General features: G+C 35.9%; 1 protein-coding gene across 2 annotated transcripts in view; it reads left to right on the plus strand.

The window, feature by feature from the left end:
• The window catches only part of LOC102831324 (uncharacterized protein C4orf22 homolog), a 1,137,236-nt gene extending 1,128,527 nt beyond the window's left edge, over window positions 1-8,709 (plus strand). For both annotated transcript variants that reach the window (XM_006875065.1, XM_006875066.1), the window contains one exon: window positions 8,614-8,709. In XM_006875065.1, coding sequence (XP_006875127.1) covers window positions 8,614-8,709 — 96 coding nt within the window. The remainder of the gene's footprint in view (window positions 1-8,613) is intronic.
• Window positions 8,710-13,024: the final 4,315 nt, after the last annotated feature.

Consider the following 13,024-nt stretch of genomic DNA (forward strand, 5'->3'; position numbering starts at 1 on the left):
CGCTCCACATACCAACAATTAGCAGTTGTTGTTAAGAGCTATCAAGTCAGATCCAACTCATAACAACCCTGTATAAGGTATCCAAGTAGTGGCTGGTGGATTAGAACCACCTACCACACTTAGGAGCTCTGGTAGCATAGTGGTTACGAATCGGGCTGTGAACCGCAAGTTCAGCAGTTCGAAACTACCAGCGGTTCCGCGGGAGAAAGATGAGGAGTTCTGCTCCCGTAAAGATTTACAGCCTCGGAAACCCTGTGCAAGGTCGCTATGAGTCGGAACCGACTCCACGGCACTTAACAACAACAACCACACACTTTAGCAGTCCAGTTATAGTATAGAACCACACTAAGATTCCACTCAGTTGACAGTATTTACCTCTATTGACTTTAATTCTTGTGTTCCTTCTCATGTCTTCTGCTGCCTTCGTCTTTCCTCTGGCAACCTCCCTCTTACTGTTTTTTGCCTTGCTAAGGCTTTTTATATATAATAAATACGAATATATCCTGGGAATTTTACCAAGATTTAGGCCAATTTTCCTAGGAGGGCTTTCTAGGGGTTGCCTCCATAAGTAAAGTCAAACTTTGTTTTGCTTTATTTTTTCAATGGTTGTTCCTATCTGATTATATGGACATTATTTTCAAATATGGTATTCCAGGAAAGACCTTGGTTTTACAAATTGTATTATTATGTCTTGCTTAAAAGGGACACTCGGTGTCACTGAGTCAATTCCAACTGATGGAGACCTCATTTTTGTCAGAGTAGAACTGTGCTCTATCGAGTTTCCAGAGGCTGAATTTTGAGAACCATATTGCCATCCCTTATTTCAAAAGTGCTTCAGGGTAAACACTGACTACCTTCTGGTTATCAATTGAGTTTGTTAAACCTTTGTACTATCCAAAAATCAAAACCAACTCAGTGACTGTTAAGTTGATATAAACTCATGTAGACCACATGTATGTCAGTCACAGTAGAACTGCGCTCCATAAAGTTGTTAATGGCTGTGGTCTTTTTGAAGTAGTTTTCTAGGTCTTTCTTCTAGGATTTGAGCCACCAACTTTTCAGACAGTACCAGAGTGCTTAACCATATGCTCTACAGAGGGATAGAAAAATGAAAGCAGCTTTACATTGAACTTACACAAGCAACTGCAGGAGAAAGATGAGGATTACTACTCCCGTAAAGATTTACACCCTCGGAAACCCTGTACAGGGTCGCTGTGGGTCGGAACTGACTCGATGGCACTTAACAACAACAACAACATATATTTATAAACTTCTGGAAGGAAACCTATTTTATAGGGTCCTTATGGGTTGGAATTGATTTGATGGCAGTGGATTTTTATATAAGTTGGCAAATTACCAAGCAAATTGAGGAAACAATAAGAATTTCTGCGTTCAAAGAACATAAATGAGACTCGGATATAATTTAAAATTATTTCAGTTTCCAAAAGCAAGGTTTACTAAATTGCTATGGATTAACCAGTCGCTTAAAGTTAATTCTATCTCATAGTGACCCCATGTGTGCCACAGTAAAACTGTGATCCATACAGATTGCTTAAGCAGGAAAATGAAGGCGCTCAATATGTATCTGCAATATTGTTGTGGGCTCTCAAATCTGTTCTGACTCATAGGGACCCAATATAGGTTTCCAAGAGCAATGGACCAACCTCTTGGTTAATAGTCCAGTTGTTTTCATATAAAGCCACACCAGTGTCTATATCTGCAATGTAAAACACTAAAACAATATTAACAATATCTCATGCAAATAGTCACAATACAATCTCTCTCATTAGTTCATTCAATCCTATTATAATCAATTGCTTTCCCACTGGATCTTGCTAATATAACCCTCTGCTTTTTCATTAAATGGGTTTCGGAAATCTTGACTTAGACTACTGAAGGTATATTCTGAAAGTTGTCTAACCAATGTCAGCTAAGTTTTGTAGCATAACAATTTAAAATACCTGGTACAGTTCTTTTGAACAATATTCTGAGGCTATTCTTCATTTTTGAAGGCACAAATGCTACCCTGTAAACTATAGACTTTAGAGAAACATCGGACTGAAACAGTACTAACTGTAGATTAAAAAAAATAATAAAGAAATAAAGAAAAATTCCATCAAGTCAAAGTGTCCCATAGGATCTGTTGCTGTTGTTGTTAAGATAATAGATACTTTAAATGACTATGATTATTGTACTGGGTAAACTTTCCAAAAGTAAATGGTTTAATGAATGCAATAGAATAAATACTCTTGTTGTATGTGTGACATGCAAAACAAATAAAATATATGTATACTAAAAAAAAAAAAAAAATTGCTACTCTGCAAACTGCCTTCTAAATATCCTTACTGGTGTCCTTTAATTGAGCCTTGGTGGCACAGTGGGTTGATGATCAGAAATAAGCTAGAGGAAGCAAGAATATATTAAAAAAAAAAAAAAGGGAGAGAGACAAAAACTCCCTAAGGATAATGATTAAATTTATTGTAAGTCAGCGAGTACAATGTCAGATTCAAAATTTGGGTGAAAATATTTTATAAATTCTTGATTTATGGCAGAAAATAATTCCCTATATTAAGAAAACCAAGTAAGGAGATTTAATACACCTACAAAGGTTGGCACAAGGCCAGAAGTGTTTCATTCTGATGTGCATAATATCTCTATGAGTCAGTAGCAACTTGATGGCACCTAACAACAACCGCAACAACAATAAGACCTAGTCAGTTGTGTTTTAAGAACTCCATGGTTATGTCTCCATTATTCACCATTGAGAAACCCTGGACTAGAAGATTTTAAATAAAGAAGAAAAGTCTATAACAAATAGACTAAAAGACAGGTAAAATCAGGACTGCTAACACTATACGATTGGTGTCTAATATCACCGGATGTTAAATGACAGCTGAAATCAAGACTGCTAACACTATGCTGTTGGTGTCTAGTATAATCAGTATGCTGATAATTTTTTTGAAAAAATAAAAAATAAAACTAATGGGAATATTTCCTAACAGTTGAAATCAATGTTAGCCTTAAGGGTAAAAACATATTATAAGAAAGCAAGAGCAATGACAAAACTCCAGGGACTTCCCATAAAACAAGCAATTTCTGAAATATGCATGTTAATAACATATCTATACAAGCTTAACCTAGATATGGTTAAATCTCTCTTCTGATTTGGCAACTTTTCCCCATGGAATTCTATTAACAAACCTAATTATTTCTAGCTCCTCTTTTCAAAAGTGAAAGAATAAACTGTCACTTTTGAGAGGCCTTCTGGGAAATCTCAAAGATAGCTTTAGGTGTAGAAGACATCTTGAAATTTTTACTTGTTTTCTATATTTAAAAAATCCTCAGAGTATATTCAGACACTTGTTTAAAATTGGATCATGGTAGCAGAGAAAGAACACTCATTTAACTAATTAATTAAATTGTCACTTATTTAATTAACTCATGCTTTTTAAAATAAGCAGAGAACATGATTGTAAAGAACATTTAGCTCTTTTGTGAGAAATTTTTGTTCTTTGTTTATTTTGTGTTTTTCTTTTTTCTTTAAATAATCAAGGATATAATAAGTCAACACAGAGCACTGAAAATTATTCTTAAAAGTTACAGAATCCAAACCTAGATAGATGACAAAGAAGACTTTAAAAATAACCTTTCATATGATAAGCAAAATAATTATCTGTAAACCAGGAAATCGAATCCATCAAGATTGGATAAACTTTACTAAAATCTTAGCACATTTCATAGTTTCCTTTCAAACTCAAGCAACAGAAATCAAAGCAAATAAGTTTCACTTCTAAATTTTGTCCTTCATTTTGCTTTTCATAACACAACAGTACCAGGCAATCCATAAGTTCAAAACAATTTTCATATTAATATGAAGATATTACTTCTTAACATGTAATAGATTTGTAAATTAATAACTAGTTTACAATTTCTTAGTATTAACTTACAATATGGTGTCTTGGTCTGACAATGTAGGATGAGCCCTGTGCTGCTAACAAAAAGGTCAACAGTTCAAACCCAGTAGCCACTCCTCGAAAACCCTATGCAGGGGTGCTATGAGTCAGAACCAACTTGATGGCACTTAACAACAAAAACAATTCACAAATGCAAATTTAGGGGGGTCATCAGTGTGTCCGAAGACTGTCCAGTGGGCCTGAGATGAAGAATAAAAAGAAAATCTGAAAACTACTACTTTCCTCTTGCAACACAATAGTACATACAATGGTAAGAATTTGTCATTACTGTTCCACCCAAATGTAATTTTAACTGCACAAATTAATTATAACTTTTAACTCATTTCTATTGTTTAAAAACACTTTAAAATGCAAGAATTATATACATTCCTTTTTTAATGAGAGAAAAATGAACACGCCCAGTAATATGACCCAAATACATGAACTTTTGACAGGATGTAAACAAAAGCACTTAAATAATGCCTAATAATCAATTTAGTAACAAATTTTCAATATTCTAGCTCCTTGGAAAACTTATGCAGGATTATAATGAGTCAGAAGCAACATGACAGCACTTAACAACAACAATCCTAGTAGAAAAAGATTTATATATCATATGAGTATTCATTATATAACTAAACTGAATATTAGCTCAAGATTTTATCTTACCTAAAGATCAGGGGAATTTAAGTTGATATACTGAAAAACACAATTTACTATTGAAATAAAGTTGTCAGAATAATGACTAAATTTAGTTGGACACAAATTACCATTTTATGTTATCTTAAGTATTTTGTGGGTGTAATGTTAAATCAATAATCAATAAGTTTAAGTTTAGGGATATGCTTAATAAAATCAAATAAGTGTAAGAAATATAAATCCAAGTTGAATAAAATGTACACTTATACATGTTTTTGTTGGTTGCTGTAAAGTTCATTATGATTCATAGTGACCCTGTATAGGGTTTCTGAGAAGTAAGTAGCTGGTGAATTTGAAACATCGACCTTGTGGTTCAAACCAACCTTGGGGTCAAGTGCTTATCCAGGACACTTATACATAAAACTGAAAAATTAGTGAAGACACAGCTGTTAAACCAAAATTATTATACTATTCTTACTTATCAAAGATTTACTTTAACTACCGCAACTTAAATCTTCAAATTATTTCTAAGTTTCTGTCAGAATAACTGTAAGCACAGCACATTAAAAGTATCATATAATTAATTTTCTCATTTTATTTGAATTTTATGAATACTAAATTTAAAAATAACTTTTCTATATTCAAAGGCCAATCAACTTATAGTTCATTCAGTTTGGGAGATTTTTAAATCTAATTTATTAGTAGAACAAGAAGTAAAATTATCTCCAAATTATAAGCCTACAGACACATAGATAGTGATACACCAAAAACAAACACCATAAAAAGAAAACCTTAACTATTTCATATTGCAATGAGCTAGCTGTTCTCTTTCCTGATTGCCACAAACTTCTTTTTTGTTTTTTAAGTTTTTATTGTGAACTGAATGATCGTTTACATGGGAGAACATCAGCTTTACACCACAGTTTCATTGCAATGATTACAATCTCCTCTGTACATCATCATTCAACAGTATTTGCTTCTAATCCCTATTCCCTCTTTTTTTTTTTTTGGAGGGGGGATGTACACAAAAACACTCAGGAATATATAATAATTTAAATAACAAAGGGCAGCAAGCCTGCATCCTGGCCACAAGCACCTAGTCCCTCTATTTTCATGAGTGCAGAGTCTTCAGTTGCTCCCTCTCTCCATATCCTCATCTCTGCCTCCATTTCTGGTATCACTGCTTCTCTGGATACGGTCTTGCATTCTGCTTGGGCACAAACTTCTTCATTTGATCTAAAATATACACAAGCATACAGAGAGATACTGATAAACCAGATTTTCTGCCGCCCAATAAAAAATCTCTTAACCCATTCATCCATTTACATATATGACATAATGATTATGTCATAAATCCAAATTCCTGAACATAGCTTTCTCTACTAGGAAATAATTTATTGTTAATAAATTATCAGAAACAATTTTTTTTAAAAAAAGGAGACAATGAAAGAAAACTAACAAAAAGATAAACATGTAAAGAAACAAAATTAATAAAACTGAAGTTTGATGGTTACTTGCTATCTAACACTTTTCAGAAAGAAAATATGGGTGTGGATTTAAGTCCTTGGCATGAACACCCTTCCCAAACAATGTACATTATTCAGCTGCCAGGTGAATCCATTGCGTAGTCAAGTGAAAGGAAGTCTCTCAATGTTTACAAGGTAATTTTTCTAAAAGAGTATGATCATGACTATTGTGTTTGTCTGTATCCTGATGTGGTGCTGTAGGATCAGCACTGGGCTGCTAATCACGAGGTTAATAGTACAAACACACCAGCAGCTCTACTGAAACCCTATTCAGGGCCGTTATGAATTGGAGAAAAGATTGAAGTTGTCAAGGACTTCATTCTTCTTGGATCAACTATCAACACTCACGGAAGCAGCAGTCAAGAAATTACATGATGCATTGCATTAGGCAAATCTGCTGCACAAGATCTTTCTAAAGTGTTGAAGAGCAAATATGTCAGCTTGAGGACTAAGGTGCGCCTGACCCAAGCCATGGTATTTTCAATAACCTCATATGCATGTGAAAGGTAGACAATGAATTAGGAAGGCCGTAGAAGAATTGATGCTTTTGAGTTACGGTGTTGGAGGAGAATATTGAAAGTGCCATGGGCTGCCAAAAGAACCAACAGATGTGTGTTGCAAGAAGTACAGCCAGAGTGGTCCTTTTAACTATGATGGCCAAACTTTGTCTCTCATACTTCGGACATATTGTCAGGAGAGACAAGAGAATATCCTTCTCAGGATATCGTGTTTGGTAAGGTGGATGGTCAGGGAAAAGGAGGAAGATCCCCAGAGAGATGGATTGGCAATATGGCAGCACCAATGGACTCAAGTGTGACAACAATTGTGAGGTTTGCCCAGGACTGAGCAGTGTTTCGTTCTGTTGTGCATAGGGTCGCTACAAGTTGGTACCAACATGATGACACCTAACAACAACAACAACAACAACAACCATCATGAGTTGGAAATGACTATGGCTCTTAACAACAACAACAGCAGCAATTGTGTTTCTCTTTAGTTGTTGTTAAGTGACATTCAATCGGTTCCCACCCATAGCAATCCTGTATAGGGTTTTGGAGGAGTGGCTGATGAATTTGAACAGTCAGTCTTGTGGTGCAAACTGACCTTGTAGTTGACTGCTTATCCTAGAGTGGCTCCTTATTTAATATATATTTTTGACTCACTAACATTAAACTCATGACCAATGGCAATATAAAACATGCATATCTGACATGCATTTTCTCCTTAAGGCATATCGTACCTTTTAACATTTAAGAACACTTGGACAGCAGTACTACACTTAGAGACCATTTTAAAAAGTTAAATCACTGCCATAAGGCACAAATATGGGTGCGGGGGGAGTGGCAAAAAAAAAAACACTTGTTGATATTATGAAAACTGAAACAAGAAGGCAGAGCATGCTTTGCTCAACCTCGGAAAGTTCATCAGGCAACTTAAATGTTTTACTGCTCTGCATATGTCTGCAAAAGCTAAGGCAATGGGGTTATGAATATATTTTAGCAAACAGACAAATTCATAATTATGGAATCTGCAAATAACAAAGACCAACTGTACTTTCCACTCATTGATGTTCTCTAAGTCTTTTAGCATAATTTTTTCCTTGTTGGTTTAATCTGTAATGGAGCAGATCTCCAGGTCTTTCGCACACAGTCACTGGGGGAGTCTGAACTGGCAATGTTTTTGATTAGCAACACAGTACCACAAAACTTCTAATTTCTCTCCTTACCAACACCTTATTAGCAAACCATTATTCCATTAGGAGCTTCCTGGGAGCCTGTATGTATTAGAAAGTATCCTTAATAAAGGTAAAAGGACTAAATTGTTTTGCAAAGATTATCATTTCAAAAAGGAAAAAGTAAAACAATAGTTTTAAAACTGGTGAAAAGTTCTTCATGATATCTTCCATGAGCACACAGGAACTTCTGCTAGTCTAACCCAATTCCAAACTTGTGACACATTTCTATTTGATAAATTTAAAATCAAGATAGAATTCATTTTGACTTCTTACCTCTTAACCACATGTATTTGCAAAGCCCTTCACTGGAGATTCTGTAGAGTTAGTGACTCATTTGATTCAGTAGAGTCTAGACAAGCATAAGCCTGGGCACTGCTTTGATCCTAGATATTTTCTATCGTGCCACCACCCAGGGCCTAAAAGCTCCTATCAGAATCATCACTGCTCCAGAGAAAAGGAATATAGGGGAAAAATCTCCTAAATTTCTTCATGGTCACAACATTTTTAGTTGTGTTTCCCCCAATGTTGTTGTTGTTAAGTGCCATCAAGTCAGTTCTGACCCATAGCAACCCTATACAGGGCTTCCAAGGGGCAGCTGGTAGGTTTGAACTGCCAATTTCATGGTTCACAGTCCAATACTAATCCTACAGCACCACATCAGGAGTCTGTTTCCCCTAATATTGATGCAAAAAGATAATCCATTTAATGTCAATTCTTTTCACAAACTTGTCTAATTAACAATGTAATTCATCTATTTTAGGCTCAACCAGGTGACAACTCTACTCGAACACCTATCCAAACAGACCTCTACATACAAGTTGTCATTTTTGACCACATTTCCAGAAGAAAGACCTAATGATCAACATGTTGGATGATCTCTAATTGTTTACGGAGTTTAAATGAATCCAGTTTCCAGTCACCAGAAGAAAATTAGAATAATAAATGATTCATGTAGCTGAAAGGACAATTAAAATAATAAAATTAAATTTAAAAAATAGAAAGAAAACCATTTTCTTGACTGTCTTTTTATTGTACCGATAGCCTCTTAATCTCAGTTAAAGTTTTTGTTGTTGTTGTTTTCTAGAATACTGATGCAGATGTCAAGCATTCACAAGAGAAAAATCTTGTTGCTACTTCAAAGATTAGTAATTAGTACCATATTTCTTAGCTAAGATTTTCCAAAACAAAAACATTTCAGTTTCTACTATTGACAAATCTACTAGAACAAACCTTATGCCATCTGACAGTGATATCTCCTAAAATCAATACCAAACCAGTTACCATTGAGTAAATTCCAACTCACATTGACCCCATGTGTGTCAGAGTAGAAATGTGCTTTCAATTGTAGAAAATCGTGAAGGAGATCGCAAGGCCTTTCTTCCCTAGTGATTTCTGTGTGGACTCAAACCTCCAACTTTTTGGTTAGGATCCAAGTAGTTATCTATTTGCAACATCCAGGAACTCCAGTATTGTTGATGTTGTTAATATTTTAGGTGCCCTTAAGTAGGTTCCAATACACATTAACCCTGTATATAACTGAACAAAACGTTGTCCAGTCCTGCATAACCCTCACAATTGTTTCTATGATTGAGCCCATTGTTGCAACCACTGTGTCCATTCATTTCATTGGGTTTCTCTTTTCTTCACTCACCAGTGACTTTACCAAGCATGATATCCTACTTCAAGGATTGGTCTCTCCTGATAACATGCCCAAAGTTTAGACACACAGTTTCACCATCCTTACTTCTAAGGAACATTCAGCCTGCAAATCATTGATGGATGTCAAATTGAAGGAAAAGCATAAAGAAATATAAAGATAAGTCTTTCAAAACTACTAAATGAGTAAATAAATTTTGAAATATCCCATAAGATGATTAAAAACATATAAAAATGTTTAACATATTATGTACCTGGGCACTATGAACACCATGACATTGAAGTTGAGGGTGTGAAATCTAAAGGGACTGTAAGATTTTAGAGAAATGTATCCTTGCCGGTGTCCTTTGTGTAGAAAAGAGATTATTCAGAAACAATTCTCTGTTGGTACAATGGGTAAGCACTGCTTGCAAACTAAAAGATTGATGGTTTAAACCCACCAGCTCTTCAGTAGGAGAAATGACCTGACAATCTGCTGTCGTAAGATTGTTGTTCATGATGGTAAATGCTGTCAAGTCGGTTCCGATTCAAAGCAACCCTGTGTAAGGTTTCTGAAGGGAGAGTTGTGAGTTTGAACTGTACCAGGACTCCATTATTCTAGTTGTTGTTAAGTGCCATTTTTTGGAGAGAAATGCCCAGCAGGTGATGGGTTGCTACTGATGTACAGATAGGTGTAACCAGGTGAGATGAGATATCGCAGATTGGAGTCAGATGCTGGAAGGAGGTAAATGATGAGTTGTTGTTGTTGTGAAGTGCTGTTGAGTCAGTTCCAATCTATAGCAACCCTGTATAGGGTTTCTGAAGAGTAGCTGGTGAGTCTGAACCGCCAACCTTGAAGTTCAAATGCTTTACAGTCTTATGCATTAACCCACAGTGCCATACCAGGATTCCATTATTCTGTTAGTACATAATGTATTCAATATTCCTCACTAACTAAAATTCAATGGCATCAATTCTTCTTTGGTCTTCTATGCTTATTGTCCATCTCTCCCAGGCATGATGTGACATCAGAGTTTCCAATATATACAAAACTATAGAAGCTATTTTGTGTATGTATACGTATTTTCTTGTTCTGCCTACTCAGAAGACCTAGGAGCAGAAACAACCTAATAGCAATGAATACTTAAGCACTCAGATCTTAGTTTCTAAGTACCATTTTTCACCACAAGGAATAAGGTACACTTGAAGAAATGACTGATTCCAGGTCTGAGGCTGGAAAATACAAGTGTGGAACACTTTTGTGTGTGCCTGAAAGCAACAAAGTTCACAGTGGATGATAGTTGTGTTCCATAAAATCACCATGAACACTGAATTACAGATACTAAACCACTGCCCAGAGTCCAAGATAAGCACTGCATTGCCAGCTACAAGATAGGTAGTTCAAACCCACCTGCCACTCTTTGAAACTCTATACAGAGTTATTATGAGTCAGAACCGACTCCACAGCACCCAGCAAAAAAACCATTGCTTCATGGAGATATGGAGGGTTCAGTTCACACAAGTCCCTTGTCAAACATATTCGTCAAATGATTAATATATAATCTTGCTTGACTATGTTTCAGAAAGACACAGAATCTAAAATGAAAGGGTTTCGACTGATAAATGTAGGACACTTTGGTCAACAAGAATTAAAAATCATGAGTCTACTCTGATGCACATAAAAGAATAATGGTGTGGTGCTGTGGGCTGATGAGCAAGACTGCAAAGCCGTTAGAACTGCAAGGTCGGCGGTTCATGCTCACCAGCTACTCCTTGGAAACCCTATATAGGATTGCTATGGGTCAGAATCTACTTGATGGCACTTAACTACAGCTCTGATGCACATAAAAGAATAATAGAAAGTTTGACAAGTATCAGAATATGAGTATTTGCATAATATCTCCCCATAAAATAGTAATAACACATGGTACAAAGGAAAAGCCAAGCCACTACCACCTTACACAAAGAGAGTATAATCAGCAATGAGGCAAATTGAAATTGTGCTCCATCTGATAAGACACAACAGAGGAATTAAGCATCACTTTCATGATAATCCAGCCAATGTTGCATGACCTGAATCAAATCATTATAAAAGTCAAATAAATGCACATTGAGTGACATTATACAACATAATGGGCTGCTAATTTTCAAAAGGAGTCCTACAGTTTTGTAGGGTAAGTACTGGACCATAAAATCAGTTTGGACCACAAATTTGGCAGTATTTCAGAAACCTTATACAGGGTCATTATGAGATGCAACTGACTCAGTGACACTTAACAACAACAACAGTAATCTTCAAAAATGTTAAGGTCATGAAAGGAAAGACTGAGGAATGTCTCAGACTGAAGGAGATTTTAGATATATGATAACCAAATGCAACACATGGTTCTTAGATTCTTATGCTACAAAGGGCATTATGAGGACAATAGATGAAAATGAGATCCTTTTTGAGGTGAAATGGGTCCACCCACTGTACTTGAATCCATTCTGACTCATAGCAATTCTCTAGGACAAAGTGTAATTGCTTCTTAGGATTTCTGAGACTATAAATCTTTAATGGAGTAGACAGCATTATCTTTTCTCCCATGAAGGAGCTGGTGGGTTTAAACAACTCACCTTGCAGTTAGAACCCCAATGTAAAAATATGTATGTCACCATTGTGATGATTTATTGCTGTTTCTGTTGTTGTTAAGTGTCATTGAATAAATCCCAACTCAGTGACTATACAATAAAACAAAACATTGCCCAGTCCTACACCACCTTCACAATCATTGTCATGTTGGAACCATTGTTGCAACCATTGTGTCATCTCATCTCATAGAGGGTCTTACTCTTGTTCACTCACCCTCTACTTTATCAAGCATAATGTCCTTCTCCAGGGACTTCTACATGAAAAGACCTGCCATCATTGCTTCTAAGAGCATCCTGAATATACTTAAACAACACAGGTTTGCTCTTTCTTCTGAAAGTCCATAGTATATTCAATATTATTCACTCACACTGTAATTCAGAGGCATCAATTCTTCTTTGGTCTTCCTTGTTTATTGTTCACCTTTCCTATGCATATGAGTCAAATGGATATACCATGATTTGGATCAGCACACCTTAGTTCTAAAAGTGACATGCTTATCTTTTCACTTTAAAGAGATCTTTGGCAACCTATTTGCCCAGCGAAATACACTAGATATTTTGACTGCTGCTTCAGAGGGAACTGATTATGGATCTAAGTAAAATGAATTCCTTGATAACTTCAGCCATTTTTCCTTTTATCATGATGCTGATTTTTAGTCCAGTTTGAATATTTTTTTTTGTTTGTTTTTTATGTTACAGTAGAATCCATAATGAAGTTTATCTCCCCACTCCATCTCCCCACGTCATTGTCTCTGCCTCCATCTCAGGCTTCACTGCTTCTCTGGGTAGGGTCCGTCTGTCCGCTCTTCTCCCTTGATGATTCCAGGCACCTCCACTCCTAGGCTGAAAAGTTAATTACTCCCCTCCTTGCTACATAACCTTTACATTTCCAACCCTCACAATCA

Source organism: Chrysochloris asiatica, unplaced genomic scaffold, assembly GCF_000296735.1.
Source record: "Chrysochloris asiatica unplaced genomic scaffold, ChrAsi1.0 scaffold00311, whole genome shotgun sequence".
In the NCBI taxonomy this organism is placed as follows: Eukaryota; Metazoa; Chordata; class Mammalia; order Afrosoricida; family Chrysochloridae; genus Chrysochloris; species Chrysochloris asiatica.